This window comes from Erpetoichthys calabaricus, chromosome 9 (assembly GCF_900747795.2).
Source record: "Erpetoichthys calabaricus chromosome 9, fErpCal1.3, whole genome shotgun sequence".
In the NCBI taxonomy this organism is placed as follows: Eukaryota; Metazoa; Chordata; class Cladistia; order Polypteriformes; family Polypteridae; genus Erpetoichthys; species Erpetoichthys calabaricus.
The window spans coordinates 31,000,863-31,027,802 of NC_041402.2; the positions used below are offsets into that span (position 1 = coordinate 31,000,863).

The 26,940-nt window shown below is 36.9% G+C and overlaps 1 protein-coding gene across 1 annotated transcript in view; it reads right to left on the reverse strand.

The window, feature by feature from the left end:
* The window catches only part of col27a1a (collagen, type XXVII, alpha 1a), a 370,467-nt gene that overhangs the window by 100,352 nt on the left and 243,175 nt on the right, over positions 1-26,940 (reverse strand). The window contains 9 exon segments of the mRNA XM_051931755.1: positions 3,755-3,799; positions 5,544-5,597; positions 8,517-8,570; positions 9,103-9,156; positions 9,953-10,006; positions 11,951-12,004; positions 14,911-14,955; positions 22,099-22,152; positions 24,390-24,434. Coding sequence (XP_051787715.1) covers positions 3,755-3,799; positions 5,544-5,597; positions 8,517-8,570; positions 9,103-9,156; positions 9,953-10,006; positions 11,951-12,004; positions 14,911-14,955; positions 22,099-22,152; positions 24,390-24,434 — 459 coding nt within the window.

Below are 26,940 nucleotides of genomic sequence, written 5' to 3' on the forward strand. Positions count from 1 at the left end.
CTAAAACCTACAAAGGATTAACAAATGCATCAATTAGCAACAGACTACAAAAATGTGCAATATTTTGTGCCACAATTATTATTATACCACTTTAGAGAAATGAGATCAGTGGCTTTATACAATTCTGAAAAAGTGTGGAAACTTACACATGTACATTAATGAACTAAATACAGTATTGTTGTGGGTCAGACAGTCTTATACAAAACATAAACTATTAGTCATGCCCACTGTTGCTCTGTCTTAGTCAAATATGGAAATAATGGAAGTATTTCTTACACATGAAAATAATTAATCTTTTATTTACTGAGAATATCTGACAGAAGACTAAATGAATAATTAAACCTGAAACCAGGTGATACTTTCTAATAACATTTTTAATGGGGCACAAGTGGAAAATAGTTAATATTTTGTTTATACTAATATCAAAACATTTCCTACAACACTGAATTAGTCCAAACTGTGTTGAACTCTATGCAACACTAGTAACATTTTAGAATACTAACAGATTGATAAATCATTTACTATAGACTTATTAGTATAATATTTTATCCTAAAACATCATAATTTGGTACCACAATATGACTTGTATGCTATGTGCTACTTAAACACCTAAAATGTATAACATTTACAAAAAGTGACCTTTACCTATCTATTAATTTTCCATTCTGCTTATCCTTTACAGGTTGCTGGTGTCAATTATGATTTTTCTTACTCCATACTTATTTGTGTATTACTGCTACATAAAACATGAAGTACATCATCAAAATGTGCCTGTCACGAATGTGTGTTATAATTTGTACATTCTTTATTATTTGCTTAACATTAGGACACTGATGCCATCTCTGCGACATTTTGTGTTTTATCTTTGTATTGTGTGTTTGGATGTTTGCCACCATTTTCTGAGTATGTGGTTGCTATGCCCATTGCCAGTCACATTACAAGGAAGTCATGTAATGGTGTGAGTCATCTTGTCCCACCTATAAAAGATGGCAGCATAGATGTTATATATCTTAGTGAAGGATCTGTTTAAAACAAAATACAAATGAACTTTGCACTAGAACAGTCTGGGAATATTCAGTTACTTTATGGTTTTCTGCTTCTATGATAATTTTTTAAGCCATTCATTTCTGAATATAGTTTTCAGTTTGGTGTCTCGATTTTCTTTAGCCTTCTCTAATATTCCAACCTGTCCTCTGACAACATCCTTCACTTTTTTAATTCCACAACCAAAAATGTCAATATTCCAATCGCCTTCAGTCTTATGTTGTACCAAGGACAAGCATGTTTTACCAAGGACAAATCTTATTAGTGTCTTGTAATAACTAAAGTTGTAATTAGTCCTAGATAAGAACAGAATTTACGTACAGTACAGACACAATTCCAAAGCAGTATTGGGAAACATTAGTACTTTCTGGAGAGATATGTACTACATGGTATGAAGTAAGCAAAGTTATATGGCTATAATCAAAACTACTACATTTTTCTTGCCTAAAAATGAAAGCTCATCTAAAGCCCAAATGAGTCTGGCATTGGGCTATGTTAATAATATTAACACAGAATAACTATAAAGAGACTACATAATCCAGAATGACAGAGAAAAAAAATTGACATGTCTCTTACATTAGTTTACCTACCTTTATTTAAGCAGAAAAATATTGTGGGTCATTATTTTATTATGAAAAATTAAACAAAAGAATTATATATTGTTGAAAAAATGTATTCTTCCTCCTTCACCAGTTATGCTGCATTTGGGGCACAAATGTGAGCATAAACACAAAATCTTTATCTCAGAAGAGTAAACTATATTGGGGTGAGTTTGCTGAAAGACAATAGATTTCTTACACTTTGCACTATAAATTATGTGGCAAGTTATATTTAGGCTGAGTGATTTGCTATTGAGTTGGTGTGATGACAGACTGACACACAAACAGATACCACTCCCAAGGTGATAATATCATGTTTAGGTTGTCTAAAACATGTAATTCCATTGACAACAGTAGGTAAAAAACTGACATAGTACAATTTACTGTATAGGGTATATACCTATGGTTTAGTTAGGGCAAGTGATGTACATAAATTTTACTAGGGCAATTTTGCTCAAAATCAATAACCCTTTAGCATTTTAAAATTTTAACAACTGTTCCAAGGTTCATATGGATTGAGTAATTATTTTCTGATGACCAACGAATACAGGTACAACTTCAATTCAAAAGCTCAAACCCATTTGAACATGCATGCTTCTTTCTCATTCAATACAGCATTTTTAAGAAGTCACTTGGGTGTAGACCAGCAAACCAACCAGAGTAAATGTATTCATTGATTGACACTGTATATAAATTCAATAGTTTAGAAAATAAATATCTACCCTCTGTTTCTTTGACCACTCTGACCATGCTGTAACATACTGCACTCATCAACTCACCAATAATGAATGATACTGATTGAAGATGATGATGAATTAGCTATGCAGTACGATGAAGGTATGTAATGAAGATAATGACTGCACAGCATAGCAGAGGATTTATAGGTGGCTACTGCGGCATTACTTTTTAGTTCTGTGAGCAAATTCAGTAGTTCAACCTTTTCCTGGATTGTCTTAAACTTTTTCTGCCGCTTATGTTAATTGCCAGAAGCCTTAGAAGGTGCAGGGCGTTTGGGCGGCATCTTAGGGCTTTAAGAAGAACAAAACGAAAAATACGAGAACGCTCAGCGAAACACTCGAGAGAGCTACACATGGCAAACTGTTATGATGTGGGAATGCTGGGCTGCATCTGTCTGAGATGCGTCACAGAGCAGCAGCCAATCAGCAGCAGCTACTTTCACCATTGCAAGGTGCCTTTTCCTCTACGGTTGCTTGTGTTCACTTTACAGTACAGTATTGCCACGAAAAAAGCCAGAAAAAAATTGCAGAGGATATTTGTGGTTTCCACTAACAAGTATTAGTTAGGTTCTAAGAAAAATCCACAAATGACTGAGGCCGCGAACTCTGAACCGCGACTTCACAGGGGTCTACTGTATTATATAACTTTGCACTTATAATATGCCTTAAGATGTTTTTTTTACTATAGAAGAGTACTATATTCAGTAAAATAAAGGCTAATTATTTTCATGTAATATACAGCACAGAAATCTGTATAATTCCTACATTTTATATTGTTTTCATTCCCTGACTTGTTATGTTTCTGGGGTTTCATTTCTTTTTTCCTTAAAAAGCAGCTAATTAACAGTTGAAAACCAGAAAGCTATGAAGTACTAATCCACTGTGGTCAACAGAACATTTTGCTGATTTTCTTAGAAAAATCAAATATTGTATACAGTAGATGAAATATCTCATATGGCAGAATGAAAAATAGGTTTAATCTTTCTTAGTATAATCTGTCTAATTATGTACAGAAGTAACTGGCTTTTATTTAAACATTCACCTGGTAGAGACTACTGTATGAGGACATGTTAATATATGTGGTTCCTTTAAAAAACAACAGCGTAAATTGTACATTGCTTTCAAAATATGTAATAGACTTCTTTAACTGGCAAGCACTGGTAGTGTAAAGTTTGTAAATCCCTTGATTTGAAAGCATGTCATCAATCAGTAGGTACAGGTACCATTCTAATATATTCACCACAGATGCCTTGATGTGTGGGTAATGATCCTCATAAAAAAGAAATTTCCAGACAAAAAAATTAAGAGCTTTAGATGAAATAGTAAAAGGAAATGTCTTAACTTCTCAAAGCAACCATGCCCATAAAATCTCACCTCAAGCCCTGGGACCCCTGGTGGTCCAAGTGGGCCTTCATCTCCCTTAAAAAGAAAAGTAAAATAAGTGCATAATTAGTAACCTGAGAATGAGGTTTATTTGAGCAACAACCTTATAAACCAGTCAAATATTGAAAAAATGTTCAAGAAAAGGTTTCAACCCGACTATAAAATATTCAACAGCCTTCTGGGCAGTTTTTATATTGTAATAAGAAACTACAACAAAAAAAGCTTAGTTCTTAGCACAGTAACCAATGGGCTTAAGCACCCATAGCTTAAGATACCTAAAGCAGTGATACTCTTTGCTCAAAATCTTCATCATACATTCTTCTCATATGACCAAAGAATGCCTCTCAAAATATGACAATTGAAAATGAACATGCAGTTAAGTTCTGCATGATAATATATAAGTCACCATCAAGTGACCTTCTTGTATTGTTCAAGGTGGTGGGGTAACAGGGATGGACATAATCACTTTCATACCCCTTTGAAAACAATTGCTCTGGCTTTTTTATATTAGTAGCTACCTTAAAGTGAGAAGAGACGACAGATTCTAACATACTGTAGTGATACAGTGCAAACTATGACTTCATATCTTCTTTAGCATATGTAATGAATATCATTATTAGGCTGAACACTGTACTACCACTCTGCTCTATATGGTAAAACATGCCAACAAACAGATTTACAAAGTAGATTACAAACCAATCATATTACATTAGGATATCTTGCCTCATGCAAACCAAGAGAGCGGCAATAAATGTAAAGATATTTTTTAGAAAAATTCCCAGCACTTTGTATATATAACACTTACTGAATACAAGGATTTTCTAATATTACTTCTTAATCATGTGCCTGTCCAGTTGCAGAAAATTCAGTAATTGCACTTATTTTCTATTTCAGCCTTTCAAATTGGCAACTTACAATTAATTTGACATTGAAGCCATAAGGCAGCTAATAACTTTCATCAATTTGTTTGCCAAGCTTTTACATTCTGCTTCCGTACAATATTTTCAACTATTACATCATTAACAGAGGTAATTTGTATCCATGGTGCTTAGAGGATATCTATCCTTTAAGAATATTCTAGCACTAGATCATTAAACCAGCCTTATAGTGTGAGATAGTGCAAAGTGAGAAACAAACTTTGATAAATGTATCTCTAGTGTACCTTGCTGCTACAATACATTAATTGCTTGGGTGAGTGTGGTTAGTGGTATTTCTGAAGGATGGCCTGATGAAGAACAAAGTGCAGGGAAGACTGTGTGGCACAGCACAGGAGAAAAAAACCCAGCAAGGCCCTATGAATTGACAGGGAGAAGAGAGGGAAAAATGAACTTGGAGAAAGCAATAAAAGCTTACCCAGATGGGACCAGGCTGAGAGAGTGCAGAACACTGTTCTGAATGTGGCATTGACTGGAATGCATCTTTATTTAATTCCTGGACTTGGCTGGACATGACTTTAGGACAGGTTTTAAAACCACCTAAAGCCCAAAGGCTCATTGAGTCAGAAAGATTGGAGGTGAGTTAGGCAGACCTCTGTAGGATTTAGGGGTGGGCTAATGGACTGGCTACCATTCCTAGTAGACAGCGACACAAATATCTATAGGCAGGTCCAGAGTGGCTGCAGGTGTTATTGTTGTCTTACTAGCAACATTGCACTTTCACATTATTTAGCTCATTATATATGTTTCTTTAATACATTTTCTACTTTTGCACATTTTAATTGTTTAGGAAATATTCAGAGTAAAACGGTAGTAACAATATGACCCATTGAGGAAATACTCACTTCTAGTCCTGGTAGACCCCGGGGTCCCGGCAGTCCTCTAGCCCCTGGTTTACCCTGAGAACACATGGATACAACATGGTATAAAATAAAGAAATATAGTTCTAATGTTAACAATTAAAATGCTTTATTTTAATTACTCCATGTTCAATGTACCTTCATTAGCACAAATCCATTCATAAAGCCAGTATATTACTCAGTGATAAAAATACAGTAACCAATGAACACCAAAATAAACTCTGTTTCAATCATAATGTGTTCCATTAAGCTTCTGTAAATAGCTGTGTGTTTGTTAGTTAAATTCTTAGTTTTGTTTTGTGAGTGATATAATTAAAAATTAACTCCTTATATCACCTATGTCACCTACTTTATAAACCAGATGCTATAATAGCATCATCCTTTTTGAAAAATGTTATCGTACCCATGTTCTAACATATACTATTTGGCAATGAGGTGCCTTAACTCAGTATAGACTTACCAGCTGTGAACACTGCCAGAAAAGCACCATTTGGGGAATGTTCAAAATTTGCAAGATACTAAGTTAAAACAGAAATAATAGCAATGCACGATAAGCATAACATAAGATGTCTTTGATGAAAATGTAGTGCAATGGACGACCTGCATTGGGAGATCTGAGCTCTAAATTAACAAAATTAGAGAAAACAAGAAAATGTTGGTACTATTCAAATTTTTGGGATTGGGAACTGGCTGGAGAATTCCCGATTACCATTCATGACTGTGGTATGGTTAATTTATTCGTGGTGTGAGGAACTAACGTCAGTGGAATGGTGTGAAAACCAATTAGACATGGCGAAGGGAACAATAGTTGACTGGAACGACTATATGTGGGAAAGTTTGCGTGTGGGACGTCAGTCACCGCAAGAGGACACAAATTGGAGGCAAGGGACTATGTGTCAAAACTGACAAAAGTTTGTCCACCACGCCATGTGAGGAGGGAGGCCCCACCAATTTGCATCACAATAATACGATTTGCGTCACGATAATAGAAAAGTAGCAAAACATTCAAAGGACATGTTACTGTGAAGGGGTTCAGATTGTGACGTCCAAATATCAGTTTCATATAAAGACATTTTCATGCATGGATGAGTGTGTGCATTTATGAGTGACAAGAGAGTGAGAGGCACAGAGACACGTTATACAAAAGGTACAACGAAGGAAGTGTGCTTCAAATCCATGCAGTTATATGTTATATAATAAACATGTTTTATTTGAGTAATAGTCTGTAAATTTGTTAGTTGTAAAAGTAAATACTAAACGGCAAATAACATCCATATGCCTTTGTAATTACCTAATGTGACCTATGCTTGATATATACATAACAAATGTATCACAAATGGCCTTATGGCTAAGTGTAGTGTAGTATCTGCAGTAAGAACAAAATGATACTAGTAGTGTCAGATTGTGGAGCGTGAACGTGTTTTGAAAATTATTACTAATACTATATTAGCCAGTGGGCGGCATGGTGGTGCAGTGGGTAGCGCTGCTGCCTCGCAGTTGGGAGACCTGGGGACCTGGGTTCGCTTCCCGGGTCCTCCCTGCATGGAGTTTACATGTTCTCCCCGTGTCTGGGTGGGTTTCCTCCGGGCGCTCCGGTTTCCTCCCACAGTCCAAAGACATGCTGGTTAGGTGGATTGGCGATTCTAAATTGGCCCTAGGTGGTGCTTGGTGTGTGGGTGTGTTTGTGTGTGTCCTGCGGTGGGTTGGCACCCTGCCCGGGATTGGTTCCTGCCTTGTGCCCTGTGTTGGCTGGGATTGGCTCCAGCAGACCCCCGTGACCCTGTGTTCGGATTCAGCGGGTTGGATAATGGATGGATGGATTAGCTAGCAAAAAGCGATGTGAAGAAGTAAGTTGCCTGTTGTTATGGTTTTGCCCTGCTCCATAAGCCTCATGACGACAATTCTGAAAGAGTCTGCATTCTGTTGAAATGCCACAGAGCACTTTACATATAAATCCCTCATGTGCTACCTGTGAAAAAAATTCCATCATTACAAGTATGATAGACTGGGAATATTCTTAAAAAAATTTACACAGAATGTTACAGACTCAGATCAAAAGTAAATTACTGTATATCAAATGTAACAAGCTGAAAGCGAAACACGCAAACACACACATGCATGCAAAGGTTTTTATTTTGTGCTGACTGGTATTCTTGGTGTCTTCTATTCTGAAACAAGGTAAGATGGAAACTTCTACCTCCAGTTAAAGATGTTTCAAGACATGAGGAATTCTCCACACTAGCATTTAGAACTGGCAGCACCATGCTGACAGTGTATGCGCCTAAGAAGTCTGACATATGCTTTGTACAAGAGGCATTTTCTGGAATATATAACAAACACTTTCACCAAAGGTCAAACGAAGCAAGTGCGCTTTTATTCAAGAATAAAACTGAATAAAAATAAATTGTTCAAATAATGTTGCTGTTAGCTGTAAGTTAGTGCTCTGGGTTACCAGAGGGTTACTGTATCAGATAGGACATGTAGCTGGCTGAGTGCTGCTAATTGACATATTTGCAAAACAAAGGCGCATGTGATAAGAACATTGGAGGTTCCTTGCATATGTCGAAGAAAATTAAGGTGTGCGGTGACAATGAAAATGTTTGCAGGCTTCAAGGATTCTAGTGTATAAGTCAGTTACCGAGGACACTACTACACATGTGAATATTCACACAGAACCAAATATTTAATGTATTCAGGATTGTAACGAATGCAGGACTTGATGACAATTGCATGCTACATACATCATGCTTGAAGCATTCAAAACATGTTCAGGAATGTTCAAAAACTCATTTCAATTGTGGATCCTAGTATAACACCTTCTACTATACCATACCTAAAACTTAAAAGCACATATTCCCCTTTCTCTGTATTAGATCTACTACATTCATCAGTAAGGAAGTCACTGTCCAAAGCTCATGAAAATTATTTTTACAGAAAACATGAAATTATTTTTCCAACCTTTGGGCCTTCAGGTCCATCGAGTCCTGGTGGTCCAATATCTCCTGGGAATCCCTTCCAAGAATAATAAGAATAATACTGGATTGTTACACCTTGTAATATCTATAGACTTAATTTAAGCAGCACTTGCATCTACATGTAGATTGTTAAATGTAAGAAAAAATCAATAGACAAAAAAGTTCTTGCTAAAAAATCCAATAATAATAATGCAGTTCCTGAGACACACTAGGTCATTTAGATATGCCAAAAAATAATTTGTTTTATTTGTGAGAAATAAATGGGAGTCTCCAAAGTTGAGCTTCTTTCAGCCATACAACTTAAGTCTCTTATTGAGGAATATCATACAGCCCACAGCTACTGTACTTAGTCTGGTTTGTGGACATGTTTTATGAGGTTCTCTAAATCAATAACATCATAAGTGGGGAAGCCTGAAAATTCTGTATTTCACCTCTGCAGGAAAAACTGGTAGATTAGCACTAGATTGGCAAGATAAAAAGATTCTGCTAGGAAAACATATGAGTGATTTTCATTAAAATAACTTTTCTCTAAATGCTTTACTACAATGTAATGTATGAAATGTACTCACCTCAGGGCCTGGTGGACCAGGTAAACCAGAAGGTCCTTTATCACCAGGCTTACCCTACATAACAACAAAAAAAAGTCAGTTCCATTGGAATTGCTTAATTTGTTTCTCATATGTCACATTGATAATAGAGATAATTGCAAAATGTTATGCAATAAAATGTTCAAATTGAACATGTTTGCAAAATGATTGGTGCTATTTATAACTACCTAGACAGATATTAGTTTAGTAAAAGAAAATGTGTGTTGCTGTCTCATAACAGCATACAGGATGTGGACACAGTGGGGCTGAGGGATATGAAAGGATGTGTGCCATTTATGAAAAAAATCTATGAACAACTAGCTCACTGGCTGTTGTTTGGCAATGCAAAGACAATGTCTGGAAACACTTCAGAGAGCCATTCTACTAATCTGTAGAAGAAAAATGTCTGACTGGAACAACAAGCATCAATCTGGGGTTCGAGAACTGAGAGATGGTAAATGTATTTGCATTGCTAAAATACTACCTAGAACAGAACCTTCTACTTAATGAATATAGAAGGAAATGTGGTGTGAAATTTCATGGTACATCTCAGATTGACAATGTAAAAATGTTTTATTAAACACCTTTCTAGTAGAGTCCCTCAGACACTTGACAATTTACTTTGTAGTAGTCTAAAACAATTCTGCACACCTCCTTGCTCTTTACTATAATCTTTCACATGTTGAGGGAAACTTGAATATGCAAGAATCTAAATAAAAATATTTTGTATACTATCTTAGAAGTCAGACTGGACAATAGTGCCAAATGTTACATATAATAAGGTCAAAGTTCTTTAACTACAAATATAAAGATCTCCTTTCCAAATACTCACCGCTGGACCAGCTTTACCTCGCAATCCTGGCAGTCCGGGCAACCCAATATTACCCTAACATATAATCATATAATAAAGAGTTAATTACATACAAGTGAACGGACTACATGCAGTATACTGACCCTTAAAAGCTAATTCATTAATATATCCATACAAATAGATAGATAGATGTACTTTATTTAAACGCAAGGGGAAATTAAAACTTCACAGAAGCTAGAGAGAGAGAGAAAGAGAAATATATACATAATATATAAATATTAAAACAAACAACAGCAGCCTAAACACACATAAGAACTTCTGGCTTGGATACTGGAGGACTGCTGCAATCAATAACAACATGTTATTATTGTTAATATTATTAATAATGGCTGTCCAAACTCAATCAACCAATCATTAATGGCTTTTCACAGACAACAACAAATATATTTTAAATAATGTTACCAAAAATTCACAGATACAGTATGTAGATTCAGGGAATGCTTACTTTTACATTTAATATAGTTGTTAGAAAATTACGTGGCTGTTAATTTTCTCACACCTCTTTTGTTAATGAGCAAGAGAGAGATACAAAAATCAGAATAAAACAGAATTTAAAATTTCCTGGGAACACAAATTGCCTGTTATAGGTGTTGTGGCACCTGGCTGGGGTTCATGCCCGGCCGAGATGCCCAGTAGGACCGGAGGAGGGCTTGTGCCTCCTCCAGAACACGAAGGGGCGACCGCCCTGGTTGCTTTGGGGGCCGCCCCAATGCCTTGGGATCCCTGGACCTCAGCACTTCCGCCACACCCGGAAGTGCTGGGGGGAAGAGGAGCAGGGACACCCGGAGTCCTTCCAGTTGCGCTGCTGGCACTTCCGCCACACAAGGGAGTGTTGGCGGAAGAGTGTCGGGAAGCACCTGGAGCCCATCCAGGGTGTATAAAAGGGGCCGCCTCCCTCCAGTCAATGGCAAGAGTCGGGTGGAAGTAGGACGGAGCTCAGAGGAGAGGAGTGGAGGCAGACCAGAGACTGAAGGCATTGTGTTGTGTGGCCAAGGACTTAAGGGGTGATTGGTTCTGCGGCACTGGGTTAGTGCTCACTATTGTAAATAATATTGTAAATAAACGTGTGTGTGGTGAAAGCATCATGTCTACCTGTCTGTGTCCGGGCTGTTCCCCACAGTGTATAGTCTAGAACTAATTAAATTCAGTTCTATTTTATTGCCATTACATCTTTATCAGTTTAATGGTACTTACAGATAATTCCACCAGTACAGTATAGCACAATACAGTAAATGGTGCAATGAAATACTGCAGAACACAGATGACTAAATGATATAATGACAATAAAACCAGATTAGAAAGTGAAACAAAATTATTTCTGTCAGCCAAATATAAATCAAAAGTCTTTATATCATACAAAGTGGAAGGTGAATGATGAAAGTGAAGCTTACGCAACCAAAAACAAAAACACCTAGTAGATCTCCTTGTGCTTACCTTAACAGGCCCTAAGAATCCTATGTACAGTAGTTGTATAGACAGATTGTCTGTTATTCCCACACCCACAGAATATCCCTCTCATACGTAATCTTTAAACTTAGGCTGCACTTTCATGTAGGATCTTGCATCCTAGTTTCACTCTCACTGGTAGAGTCAAACACTTTAAATCCCCTAGCACTTTCAATGATGGTAGTCACTATTCATTAAGTAATACTTCCTCCTTATGTCCCTTGACTGCACTGTACACTTTATTTCAATAAATCACACTAAAGTGTCAGTTAGGCAGTACGTATACAAAATTGTAGTTCAGTTTCTGGGATTTTTTTTCCCAGGCTTTTTCCATTTATGTTACTCTCTTGGCCAGAAACATTCAGTTAGATTTTGGTCCAAAGCTAAAATATAGTATGGATATCAAGGAAGTTAAATTATTTCCTTATCACCACAAAATTAGTCATATATGCTTTAAGCTGCTAAACATATTATTTTAAGCTCAGCACTACAGCCTAAGAAGCTTTGGCATACCTTGTCGCCTTGATATCCAACTTCACCAGGAATTCCTGGAAGCCCAACTTCACCCTGGAAGAGCCGAAAAGAAGTCAGATTTATGGTTACTAATAAAAAACTTATATCATGCATAATATTAACAGTTGTTATGGATTAAAACAATTATATATATCACCTAAAATATACTGTACATTTGAAAGCAAAGAAATATACTGTATTTTTATTGTGTTAAATTAAAGGAGATGTTTGACATTTTATAAACAACTCAGCTTAACCTATTAAACTATAAATGTCACTTAGAGAGAGATTTTTCACCATTTTTTGATTTTCTGAATGCACAAATTTTTGTTAATAATACTATCTGATATTTATTAAAATCTTTAAAAGAGCTTTAGGGTAATTCAGTGAAAACACAGGACGAAATTTTTATATTTACAGTAGTTAATTTCTTTTATAATATAGCACCTTACATTGTCAAAATTATTTCAAAGTTCTTTTTATATTTGTTAAAAAACAATTTGTATACTGTAGGTAAAGACCAGATAGTGTAAGGAATGGCAAAAGTACTACAGCTAAAGAACACAGCTCTGAAAAATAACCTTGAAATTAGGGAGAAAAAAATGTGCTGGCACTGATAACTATGACATTATGTCAGTGTGTATGTTTGGGCATCCCAAGATGGCTTAACAGAGCAATGCAAAGGGACATCTGCATGAGATAGAGAGAGATAGTGCAAAGAAAGCAGCCTTGGTTAAAGAAGGCAGACTCATCCAGAGGGTGCAACATCTCCTGGTTGCTGGACTGCTTACAATCCTAGAATAGGACAAAATAGGACCAGTTTACCATTTTCTCTGACCTAGCAGGAGAGAGAGAGCTGTCTTGGCAATATATCCATTGGATAACTGAACACTGTGGGGTGCAAAGGACACTAAAGTGAGCTTCAACCCGGTGTCTGTTCTAAAAATAAGACATTTACATCCCATAGAATGGATTTTAAAGCATTAATACCTGGAAACCACTGAGTGTGGAGTAAGTACAAGGGAAGGAGGTCAGAACTTGTTCGTTTATAAGTGGACAAATCACAGAAATCGACATGTGAAGATCTAAAACCACACACAATAACTAAAACTTTTTTTATTGAGCCACTGTCACTTTTCACTTCTTTGATTATTTTTATACAATGCATGTTTTATAAATATTTGTCATCTATGACAGTGAACAAGCTCAGGGATACTAGAAGAGCACCCTCTGCTGAACCTAATAGTATTACAATTAAATCACACACAAGTTAGGAGTTATTAAAGTCACAAAATATGCTGGGCATTGAATTGTCTCCATAATCCATCCATCCATCCATTATCCAACCCACTATATCCTAATTACAGGGTAACTGGGGTCTGCTGGAGCCAATCCCAGCCAACATAGGGCTTCTCTCCATAATAGTGTTTGAAAATCTACTAAGTAAAATCAAGAGGGCTGCATGTTTTAACAAAAAAAAAAAAAGTATGTCATATTTGATATTTATTTTTAAGGTACAACTGCATTACTTTGAAGTTTTTTTTAACTAGAAAGCCAGCAAAAAAAAAAAAAAATATATATATCTACTCTATATATTCAAAATCGTAAGCCTAAAAGTGCAACAATGACGTTTTTAATGTCATGTTTTTGTCATGCTTTAAATTGGGCTTATTTTAATACCTACATATAAATGTTTGGTATAATTTTTTTCAGAATTTATCGAACTTTAATGTGATGTTGTTAGATTTTCAGATTCTTATTCTGGTTTTAAATTATAAACTAAAAAATATCAAGAACTCACGTCTCGCGAGACGGGACTTTGCGCCGAAAGATTTAACCACGCCCGGAGCCGGAAATAAAATACAAGCAGTAGGACAGCTGCTGTACAGGCTTTTAAATGTTTGAAACACCACACAAGATGCAGATCACGCAGCACAGCAGTAGCAGCAGGCCAGCAGCAGCAATCCAGCAGCTCATCAAGCAAAGATTTGTTTCTCATTGTATCACTGTTTAAGAGGGGGTTTCGGAGGAGCGACCGCATCTCCTTGGTGTGTGTTCGGCCCCCCCTGTTCACAAAGTGAGCGGCAGAGATGCGAAGTGTCTGGCAAGTGAAGTGAGCAGGGGGGAACCCCCTAGTATACATATATATGGATAGATGGAAAAGAAATCTTAGAAGCAAAGACTTAAGGACAAGCCTGAAAAGAGTACTCAGGCAGAAGAAAAGGCAAAATAGTAACAATGAGAGATTGAAAAAATAGTTTTTTGGGCAAATTAAACTTAAAGTTATAAACAATACCTTGGTCGACACTTGAAATTTCTCTCTGAAGATTTTTTATGTTTTTAAAATATGATTTATCAAGCAGAATTCTTAATTCATCATTAATATAGTTTGGCCACTTTTTAAAACTTGACCCCAAGGAGATGATGTGTAGCATGTGACTTAAGTACCTAGCAATAGATAGTGCCATAGCAACTAGCACACAATATGGCATTGTCCGTGATATAACAATGAAACAAAAGATGTATTTTTTAAACACTGACAGCATCATTCTAGATATAATGTACTGTACATATACATTATAGTGCTACTGTTTTTATTATTTTTGAGATTTACTAGGATTTACACTTTTGCATGATTTGATCTGTAGTGTACCAAGTTCTCTGACAAACATTAAAGGATTTTGTAATGTTATCATACATTTAGTAGGCTTGTTTAGTTTTTCATTCTTTAATGCTGAACTCCTGTTTTGCAAATGCCTTCTCTGAAAAGTCAAAGGCAGAACCACAGAGTATGATTGTGTTCATTCCCAAGGCCGCTAACAGTCTGGCTGTCAAACAAATACCTGTATTGTTCAAGCAGACTTTTTTTTTTTTTTTTTTTTTCAGCCAGGTTCCTACATGTAAGTGATCAGATTGCATGCTTGACAAAACACAGTGCAATAAGGGAGCATCCAGATCACCTTATCACCTTTCAGTCCTGGTTCTCCAAGATTTCCGGTCAACCCCTGAAAAGAAAAAAACAAAAACATACACACTGAAAAAATATGCATCAGAATTGTTTTTTGTGTTGGTCCATGGGGTGACAACACATTTTATGTTTTAGAAATCTGACTTTGATTTCAGAAAGTAAAGGATTTATAAACTGGACCAGATAAGTGACATATTATTCAATAAACCAGTGTTCATTTACCACTGTCTAGAACAGGGGTGGAGGCCTGGAGGGCCGCAGTGGCTGCAGGTTTTCATTCTAACCCTTTTCCTAATCAGTGACCAGTTTTCACTGCTAATTAACTTCTTTTTCTCTTCATTTTAATAGCCCTGTTTTTAAGGATTCAGTGCTCTGAATTAATTATTTTCTTCATTAAATTAAATATTGTGTGATGAGCACGGGTGAGCTGGTCATGTGGCACCTTGTTTTGTGTGTCATTATTGTTTGGCAGCTAATTGAAGAAAAAGAAACAACTAAGTGGCCTGAATCAAGTTAATTAAAATTAAGGCAAAAGAAGTTAATTAGCAGCAAAAACTAATAAAGAAGATGGTTAGAATGAAAACCTGCAGCCACTGGTTTTCCACACCTAGCGCCTCATGCATAACGGCGTGCGTAGAACTCACACTATAACATGGCGTAAGCACAAAAGCGGGAATGTGCGTACGCACCGAAAAATCCAGATGCAGGAATCTGTACATACGCAAACTTCCACGTTCTTCCGCTACAGCGTGAAAAGTAACGCACGTGCATGCACCTTCTGTCCCGCCCCAACTCCTCCCAGAATTACGCCTCTTTGAATATGCAAATCAATATAAATAGCCCTTAAGCTCAGCCTTCTGTGAAAAGACAATGGGAAAAGCACGAGGGAAAATATAAGAATTTAATACCAAATGGAGGCAAAGGAAAAACGTACTATTTGTTGGTTTAAACAGTGGTATAATCAACAAAATGAAGTTGATCAAGTGACAGAGTGTCAGAGAAACTCGAAAGCTCAAGTTCACAAAGTTGCACAGTGCCCGAAATAAAAAAGAAATCACATATCAAAGTCGCCGTGAAAAGGCAAGTTGTAGCCCACCGTCTGAGTGTCATATGAAAGCTTATTAGGGTACAGACAAAAAAAATAGGCACACAGTGGGAAAAAAGCACGAAATGTCAACTTTAATCACGTAGTTTATTTTGCCATTAAAGTAGAACATCATAAACTTCATCTTAAAATCGCTTAATTTACTAGTTTCTCAAATCCCATTGTAACTAAAGTAGCATGTTAAATGCTTTGTTCTGCATTTGATATTCTATGTGTGTGAATCACTACCTGCTTCTTAAACGGGCTTTCTTTTTCTCCGACAGGACACAGAATCCATTACATTCGTGATATTACAGCTCTCTGAATAGTTAATATACTGAGATGTATATGTGATATCTTTTTCATGATGATAGGAGTTAAAGCATGTTATTAAACATGGGAACACGGTGGCGCAGTGCTTGTTCATGTCTCAAGCAAGAGGCTTGCTGCACCATGCGCGACCTTCGATGAAATAATTTATTACAGAAGTACTGTCTCTTTCAAACGTACTAACCTCCAATTCCTGTCCTTACTTTTCTTTCTCCAAATACCCAATCGCCACACAATCAGCTCTATAATAGACGTGAAACCATTTGTAAGCTTAGAACGCCGATTCTTCAAAACTTTTAAGGAACATTGAAATATCTTCGTAGTACATGTTTAATTATTCTATCCGTCTATCCTTCCAGTGTCGCGTCAGCACCAGCAAGAATATAATGCAATGCAGGAACAATCCCTGAACTAGCTAGCGCTGCGGCACCGTGTCCTCACATGTTTAATTATTAACAATACAGATTATTTAAATGAAGTTAAAGTTTTATCTGTATAATATAATCAACATATTTTGCTGCATTTCATCTTAAAAATGATATTGTCATCATATGTAAATACGCACTTTATAAAGTGGCGCAGGTTGTGCAATATTATAACTGTATCCCAAGTTTACAGTGAGGTGATTGTACTTATAAGTACAAACAGTTCTACAAGGAGCACTTGTTGGACTGATTTAGTGCATTTATAGTTCTTGGGATGAAATTTTTTCTAAACCACGAAGTCCGTACAGGAAAGTCTCTGAAACGTTTTGCCGTGGCTGACACAGGGTCTGCTTCATGCCGTATACCGATAATTCTCTTTCCGATCAGCTGCTGCTGTGGTTCCCCACTCAGATACAGTGATATAAATACACCGAGTGATACAGTGAGAGTAATATGGAAAAAGATGATCTGCTGTGGCAACCCTTAACGGGAGCAACTGAAAGAAGAAGAAGATGTGGTGAGAGTAACAACGCTAAAGCAGTTATGGTATTTGGAATACTATGGCTATTCCCTGGACCATTATATTGCTGCAGGTTAATTACAATCAGATGCATTACACTAATAAACAATATGCAGTTAGTTTCAGTGTATTTATAAAGCCGCGTCAGGAATGTGGATCTAAGAAAGAAAGGGTGACCACACAGGAAGAGTAGCACTGCTTTGACGCTGGGTGCCGCCAGTCTGCAAAACCAAGCGGAGAAATTGTGTATGCCAGGGTATGAGGTATCGTGGAAATGTGCGTGGCTTTACGCCAAGTTTAGGTTTTATACATCCCGATTTGAGCGTGGAAACATTCATACGCAACATTTCTGTACTTACACACCGTTTATACATGAGGCCTCTGGTCTAGAATAAGATATTTTTACATATTATATGTTCTGTTCTTGCTCACACAGAAAAGTAGGCATAGATGTAAATCAGCATCTAAAACATTATATACCCTAATCTACTTACCAGATATGATCTTCTCTTGTTGGTTATACACAATGTTGCACAAGAGAAACATATGGTATATGAGAGTTTGTTGCACATTTTAAGTTTTGGTAGCTACAAAAACAAATCTGAATTCAATTCAATTCTTCTATCCATTGGCTGTCTGGATTCTGAACTCTGTGCTGCCCCCCTCCACACAGATCTGCTTCGTGGCAGTTTAGTTTATTAATTTATGTATTTATTGATTGATTATATAGAATAGTGTAGTTCTTTACTTGTCTTGCACTTGTTTTGTGTTTATGTATATATTGCACCATGGTCCTGGGGAATTTTATTTTGTGCCATTGTATGCTGCAATAATGTATATGGAAGGTATCCCTTAAAGACACTTCACACTTAATTTAATGGCATAGTAGTCCAGATACTTGCACTTGAAGGAAATTTTTATATGATAACTTCTACAGATTTCTTATAAATTCAGTTTGGATTGCTATACATCGTACCGTCTTGACTCTGTATAGCAATCTGTTAAAGTATGAGAACATGCTTGTGATCAGCTTTTTCTTTGTATTATTCAAAAGCACTACAACAATATTCTTTTTATGTAAAATGTATAGGACACTTAGTGAAACACTTCAAACTAAATTCAACCACATATGAGTAAAAAAGCAAAGAGCTTTTACTACATGCTATAACATGTCTACACAACACCCAATAAGTGCTGGTCCACTCTGAGATTCGAACCTACATCTTGTACTTACCAGTCAAGACAAGGAGCAGGAAGATGATAAATTCTGTATCCCTAGAAGGTATAGTCACTTTACTTCAATGCATACTGGTGATGTGATTGCACCACTTCATGCAATACCTTTACTCCTCAAATCTTTAGAATATAAAAGCATGAGTTTAATATATCAGGTACTCTGAGAGAATTGATGAGACTACCAAGCATGGATAAGGTTTACATTAGATTTAATGAAAAAGTATGAACTGCTAGTCTCATTTTTTGCTAGGATCATTTTGAGATTTTATAAATTCTTTCATGGTTTTGTCTAGTTAATGGTTTATTTGTTTTATACATTATTTATTATTTTGACTTACAATGTAGAAAATATATGCATCTGTCTCCTAACTTGTTTACTATACAGGTACTGTGGAATGAGATGTTGTGGTGGTGCGGCCAAAATATCTGATTAAATTAAGACTTAAAAATTTTACCTTGGTCTCATTAGACCATAAGACATGGTTTTGGGAATCTGAATGTGTCATCTACAGTAGCAATATTATAATATGCTTGGATATTAATTTTTGTGAGAAATGTCTACTATCTTTCCAAAATACTTCATAGCCCTGATGTGTGGAGATTACACAAAATGGTTTTAATAGGGAGAAGGCGTTATTGTCATAAATTCTTGAAGCTCCCTGTTTGCCAGTGGTCCTTTGACAGCTTCCCTTTTAAGATTCCTGCTTACATGTTCATTGATTCTGGAGGGACAACCCAAACATTGCAATGTGTAGATGTGCCATCCTCACTTCTTCTTAATTATAGTCCTCACAGTGTTTAATAACATATACAGTTAGATCCATAAATATTTGGACAGAGACAACTTTTTTCTAATTTTGGTTCTGTACATTACCACAATGAATTTTAAATGAAACAACTCAGATGCAGTTGAAGTGCAAACTTTCAGCTTTAATTCAGTGGGGTAAACAAAACGATTGCATAAAAATGTGAGGCAACTAAAGCATTTTTTAACACAATCCCTTCATTTCAGGGGCTCAAAAGTAATTGGACAAATTCAACAACTGGAAATAAAATGTTCATTTCTAATACTTGGTTGAAAACCCTTTGCTGGCAATGACAGCCTGAAGTCTTGAACTCATGGACATCACCAGATGCTGGGTTTCCTCCTTTTTAATGCTCTGCCAGGCCTTTACTGCAGCGGCTTTCAGTTGCTGTTTGTTTGTGGGCCTTTCTGTCTGAAGTTTAGTCTTGAAGTGAAATGCATGCTCAATTGGGTTAAGATCAGGTGACTGACTTGGCCATTCAAGAATTTTCCACTTCTTTGCTTTAATAAACTCCTGGGTTGCTTTGGCTGTATGTTTGGGTCATTGTCTATCTGTATCATGAAACGCCACCCAATCAATTTGACTGCATTTAGCTGGATTTGAGCAGACAGCATGTCTCTGAACACCTCAGAATTCATTCAGCTGCTTCTGTCCTGTGTCACATCATCAATAAACACTAGTGTCCCATTACCACTGGCAGCCATGCACGCCCAAGCCATCACACTGCCTCCACCGTGTTTTACAGATGATGTGGTATACTTTGGATAATGAGCTGTTCCACGCCTTCTCCATACTTTTTTCTTGCCATCATTCTGGTAGAGGTTGATCTTGGTTTCATCTGTCCAAAGAATGTTTTTCCAGAACTGTGCTGGCTTTTTTAGATGTTCTTTAGCAAAGTCCAATCTAGCCTTTCTATTCTTGAGGCTTATGAGTGGCTTGCACCTTGCAGTGCACCCTCTGTATTTACTTTCATGCAGTCTTCTCTTTATGGTAGACTTGGATATCGATACACCGACCCCCTGGAGAGTGTTGTTCACTTGGTTGGCTGTTGTGAAGGGGTTTCTCTTCACCATGGAAATGATTCTGCGATCATCCACCACTGTTGTCTTCCGTGGACGTCCAGGTCTTTTTGCATTGCTGAGTTCACCAGTGCTTGCTTTCTTTCTCAGGATGTACCAAACTGTAGATTTTGCCTCTCGTAATATTGTAGCAATTTCTCGGATGGGTATTTTCTGTTTTCGCAGCTTAAGGATGGCTTCTTTCACCTGCATGGAAAGCTTCTTTGACCACATGTTGTCTGTTCACAGCAAAATCTTCCACATAAAAGCACCACACCTCAAGTCAACTCCTGGCCTTTTATCTGCTTGATTGATAATGACATAACAACGGACTTGCCCACACCTGCCCATGAAATAGCCTTTGAGTCAATTGTCCAATTACTTTTGAGCCCCTGAAATGAAGGGATTGTGTTAAAAAAATTCTTTAGTTGCCTCACATTTTTATGCAATCGTTTTGTTCACCTCACTGAATTAAAGCTGAAAGTCTGCACTTCAACTGCATCTGAGTTGTTTCATTTAAAATTCATTGTGGTAATGTACAGAACCAAAATTAGAAAAAAGTTCACTCTCTGTCCAAATATTTATGGACCTAACTGTATAATGCCATTTCAATTTTTTTATTTCCTCATTCTGTTCCTGTAGTTTATAGGATCTTACTGTAAAAATGCAAAGAACAGAATGGGGAAACATTAGAATGTAACGGACATTTTCTATCTCATTAAACACTGTGTGGACAATCATTCTCTGCAATGTGAAATCAAGAAACCTTAATAGATATCCAAAAGTAAGAGTTCATTTTACTAGAGTCCGATCAGCACCACAAAGGTTGATGTCAGGTGAGGGCACTTTGCCTAATTAAATATGACAACAATTACAATTTCTACTATAAAAGATGTACAAGTGTATTTATCCAAAACATTGAAGTCACATATACATGAATCACAACAGTTTCCAGAAGGATGATTAGGTTATAAAGAGAACTGCCAAAAAGTGGGGCAGTAGAGGCTGATGTTATGTGGAACTTGGTACAATGAGATGCCACAAATGTGTGTTTGTGTGCTTTATATATCGTTTCATGACACTCTAGTTACTGAGTATTTATAAATCTTATACATTTGGGCAAGTCAATGAACAAGCAGTAGTGGACTTGGGTCAACAATGAATATTTCCCAATAAAGTGACTAATTTCAAAATGTGCATGCAACCTCATGGAATCTGGACAGCTTTTGGAATACAAGGGTACATAAAATTATAAATCACTGAAAGTTTTTTTGGCTTCCTGTTTGTCATTTTTTTTCAGGAATTAAAAAAAACTCCTCTAGCAAAAACATAATGTTCAGAACAGAAACAGATTTGCTAAAAATATAATTGCAGCACACACCTAAATTATAGTGCAGTGGATGGGAATAATATTGAAAGATGATAAGTATCACCACACAAGTTAAAAAAACTGTGCTATTCAATTTATTTAATCTTTTTAGCCCAACCTAACTTCCCATTTAACTGTTTAAGGTTGTAAAATATAACACTACAAGCAGAACTTTCAATTCCCTTTGTTTTGACTTGTTGCAAACAACAGTTTATTTGTATGTTGTAATAAAATGTGTCATGCCCTGTTGGTGTTATTTTTATCCCTATAATATCAAATTCATCCATCCTCAAGTTCAAGCTACTTAATCCTAGTTAATGGATGTGATTTTATTAACTCTATTTTCACCTACCTTCAGTCCATGTGGTCCTGGGATTCCCATTTGGCCAATAGGCCCCATATCACCCTACCAGTGGAAAATAAGAAAAACAAGGACTAATCAATTTAATGAGAATGAAGCAAAGTTTTTCTTTATTAAGAAACTATTATACACAGAAAGTTCAATGGGACATTTAATAGGACCATCAGTAAATAGCACAGCAATTTGTTTCCAAATGTTTTATTCATAAGCATATTTTACCACAAACTAAATTATTGCAAAATGATGGACAGTGTTAGGAAATAAAATAAATACCATGGCAGGTGGACTGGAAAGATGCTAAACTACAGTATTAGTGTGTGCTTAAGTATGCAATTTGAGAAGGTGAATTTCTGTCAAAAGTATATTTTCTATTTGTTCCTTAAAGGCAGTATCAACTACTCTGTGAACAGCTTTCATAAAAAATATATGCTATGATGCATATAAAGCAATGAAGCCAATAAACAGGAAAATAAAATAAATGGCCTTATATTAATTTCCTATGGGGTTGATAGAACTTTATTTTATTTGTCCCCAGGAGGAAATCTGAGCACCCACCAGAATGACCAAAATGGAAGAAAATTTAAAAAGAAAGAAAACTTCTGACTTGGCTGTCACAGTCACAATGACACATTATGCAGGCGTAATACTTTTGGTATAAAGGACCCAAATAGCGTTTCTTGACGCAATTCTGCTGAATGATTTGTTGGCTGACAAATCCTCAGTGTTAGTGTGTCAGAGAAAGGAGGTGCAGTAATGTTCATAATGGTACTCAATTTTATTTTAATTCTCTCTCTATGCAGTATGTATGTGATAATTGCTTTTTTATTAAATAATAATAATAAATAATTTCTTATTTATTTTTTGTATTCTACTTACTAAGAGAATAATAGTCCCACTTTTGTAATAGACACGCCTCCAGAAAATAATATCAAATATAAAAAAACCCATTTTATTAAGTCTTCTTAGTATTGTGTCTTTCACTGGATGGTGGGTATGGTGGTTTTCTTGTGAACAATTGGTGGCCAGGTGATCCACATAGCCTGTTTGGGCCCAGTTTGAAAAAGCCAAGTGAAGTTTGCACGTGGACTAAACAATTCAAACACTGAAGGATCAGGATCAGGTAAAGTACCAGGTGACAGGCAAGAGTGAGATGAATCCAGGCATACTAGACCTTGATGATAAAAACTGGATCTTAGGGCAGGGCGGCACGGTGGCGCAGTGGGTAGCGCTGCTGCCTCACAGTTGGGAGACCTGGGGACCTGGGTTCAATTCCCGGGTCCTCCCTGCGTGGAGTTTGCATGTTCTCCCCGTGTCTGCGTGGGTTTCCTCTGGGCGCTCCGGTTTCCTCCCACAGTCCAAAGACATGCAGGTTCGGTGGATTGGCGATTCTAAATTGGCCCTAGTGTGTGCTTGGTGTGTGGGAGTGTTTGTGTGTGTCCTGCGGTGGGTTGGCACCCTGCCCAGGATTGGTTCCTGCCTTGTGCCCTGTGTTGGCTGGGATTGGCTCCAGCGGACCCCCGTGACCCTGTGTTCGGATTCAGCGGGTTGGAAAATGGATGGATGGATGGATCTTAGGGCATAGACAGGTAAGGAGTAGGAGCTTGAGCAGGAAGTACTCGTTTGAGTCAAAAGATGGATGAGCGTGAAATAAGGAGTTAAGTGATGTGCAAGGGCTGAAAGGGCTGGAGGATGTGGGATCTGGGGAAGGACAGCAAGGTTGAAGAAATGAGCCTGAGGAAATCTATAGACAAAAACTGAGAAGGGAAGTGGGCCAAACACTATAACTGGTGACAAGAATAAATCTTTTTTTTTAGGATTTATGGATGTAAACATGTTATTTTTTATTTGTTATTTACCCAAAATTATATATATATATTTTAATAAAGCCATTCTTTTTGTACAATTGTGAACATCTCTGCATTATTTGGGTTCAGGGATAGCTTAAGAATGAATCCTATCATTCAAAGTAACTAAAAATGTGTACTGTGTAAATATTATGATATATACAGGGTTAGGTTTTTTGAAAAATTTCAATATTTCTGAAATGTATCGTTGTTTTTTTCATTTATTAAACAGAAAAAACTAGCATAAAATTATTTGTGGAAAAAGAAATAAACACATACAATTCTATCTTCAACTTCACAAGATGATAACAGATACACAAGTTGCTTTATTATGAAACACTATACATATCATGTTTGAAGGCACACAGAATGGAATTTTTGGTTAGTTTTATTTAGTTTATGAAAATCACTGTTCAGAAAAAACTAATATCTACTTACAATGAGTCCAGGTACTCCAGGAGGACCAGGGGATCCTAAATCTCCCTAAAATGGAAAACAACTTTCTCAGGTTATTGACTTCTTTTTAAGCCAGTTCATTCTGAAAGGCAGCACAGTGTTGAGAGGAAGATTAGAGGGAGGTGAAAAAGAGGGGCAATTGACTGCTTGTTTGGTCCCTTCGTGGCTTATATAATCTGCAGCTCCCATCTCCAGAACATTTGCCAATGAAAAGAAACCTAGATGAATACAGAGAGCCACTTGTTGTTCTGCTGTAGTAAGTCAGTTATGTGAGAGGCTGACTTCCTCCCACACCAGGAGCAGGCTAGGATAAAAGAAACATTTCAGTTAACAGAGATAAATGGTGGATGCCTTTAAGGTCTCCCCTTTTCTCTCAGCTCTATGCAAGGAGTGGAAGTGGTTAAAAAGGAGTGGAAGTGGTTAAAAAGTTTCAGAAAAACCAGAAACACTGCTTTCCAAGAAAATGTAATTCAAGCATTTCTAAAAGAGCAAACCAGGCCAAGCAATGAAATCTATAGTAGCCATGTACGTTGTAAACTTGTGAATGATCACAGCCATCAGAGGACAACCCCAGTAAACTGGCAATTAGAAAAATGATAAGAAAAATGATAAAATCTTTAACCATACCCTTCTGCTTGTAAGTAATTTACGAGGATAACAGGCCAAATTAGACTGGACAAACTGCAAAGCAAAAAGTCCAATAACAGCTCTCACATGGATACTGTATATGGGGTTTACCTTAATTATGCATTGATGTGTGCATTCCAGCAGTATTACTTTAAACACAGGAATTAAGAGGAAATCCAGTACCTTAAAAAAGGTTAAAAAAAACAAAAACAAAACAACACTCGATCTGTTCCAAGTTAATAATAACAGGCCTATCTCTCTCTTTTCCTTTCTTTCCAAAACACCTGAACCTGTGGTTTCTAACCAGGTCTCCAAGGGTGCACCAGATATGCATAGGTGTACCCCAAGGATTGGTGCTGGGTCCTCTACTTATCACTCTGTATATTCCTTAATTTTTCTCCATAATCCGATCCCATGGTTTCTCTTATCAGCACTATGCGGATGACACACAACTGTACCTGTTGTTCCCTGCTGAAGAGAGTACGGTATCAGTAAGAGACTCTGCATGACTTACTGATTGATATCTCAACCTGGATGAAGGACCACCATCTGCAGCTCAACCTGGCAAAAACTGAGCTTCTTGTGATCTCAGTCAGCCAGTCCGCTCAACTTCCCATCTCTGTACAGCTTGGCTCAATGGCACTAACACCTTCAAAGTCAGTACGCAACCTTGGGGTGATGATTGATGAGCAGCCATCTTTTTCTGACAACATTTCTACCGTTTTTTCGTTCATGCAGGTTCATGTTGTATAACATCTGCTAGATCAGACCTTATCTGACAGAATATGTAGCACAACTTCTGGTCTAGGCTTTGGTCTTTTCGCTTCTGGACTGCTGCAACTAGCTTCTGTCAGGAGTACCCCTCATGTGTTATCAAGCTGCTGCAGATGGTCCAGAATGCAGTGGCCCATCTTGCATTTAACCATCCGAGATGGGCACATGTCACTCCTCTCTTCAGGTCGCATTAAGTTCAAATCCCTGATGCTTGCCTACAGAGTAGTAAATGGGACAGCACCTGTGTATTTGGAGATACTGATGAAGCCCTATACTCCATCTCTCCTACAAAGGTCTGCCAGTGAACAGCATCTGGTGATGCCATCTCTGTGTGGTATTAAGTCTCAATCCAGACTCTTTTCCTGTGTAGCTCCTAGATGGTGGAATGAGCTACCCACTTCCACCCGTACTGCTGACTCTTTCATTGTATTCAAGAAGCAAATTAAAAGCCATCTGTTCTGTGATTATCTAACTGACTGAAAAAAACTTGCCCTGTTATATTTTATACTGTTGGTGAATTTGTTAAATTAAGTTTTATTGCTTACTGATTGTAGCTTATGATAGTAAATTTAGTAGTTATTACACCTTTTCATTTATGGCAATCCATGCTTGTTTCCTGTTCTATTACACTCGCTAAACAAACAGGCCCTAGCCTAATGTTACTCGATTATGTTTACCAATTTTGTAAGTTGCTTTGGATAAAAATGTCTGCCAGGCAAATAAATGTAAATGTAAATATGATATATACAGAAATTCTTAATAAGTAACAATGGGATGGCTTTTACAGAATTTTTAGTTTACGTTTAAAGTGTTGGTCTATGAGTTCATCCAGACAAAGTTGTAATTGTTGTTACTGTTGAATATAAAACGTGAACAGAATCTGCCAGATGGGTTTTCTTTTAAAAAACAACTCAAAACTCATCTGTTCAGGAAGGCTCTACTTGATTTTATTACCCTTTCTCTCAGTTTACTTCTCTGTCAAGATGCTCATGTAACCTGTATGTTTGTGTGCATGACCATCAATTATGTTGTCTGTTTTTTTCTCTGAATTCACTGTTGTAATTTTCTTTATTTATTTATCTGGTTTGTATACTGTATACCCTGCTGTTCTATCTTATATTCTGTAAGTGCC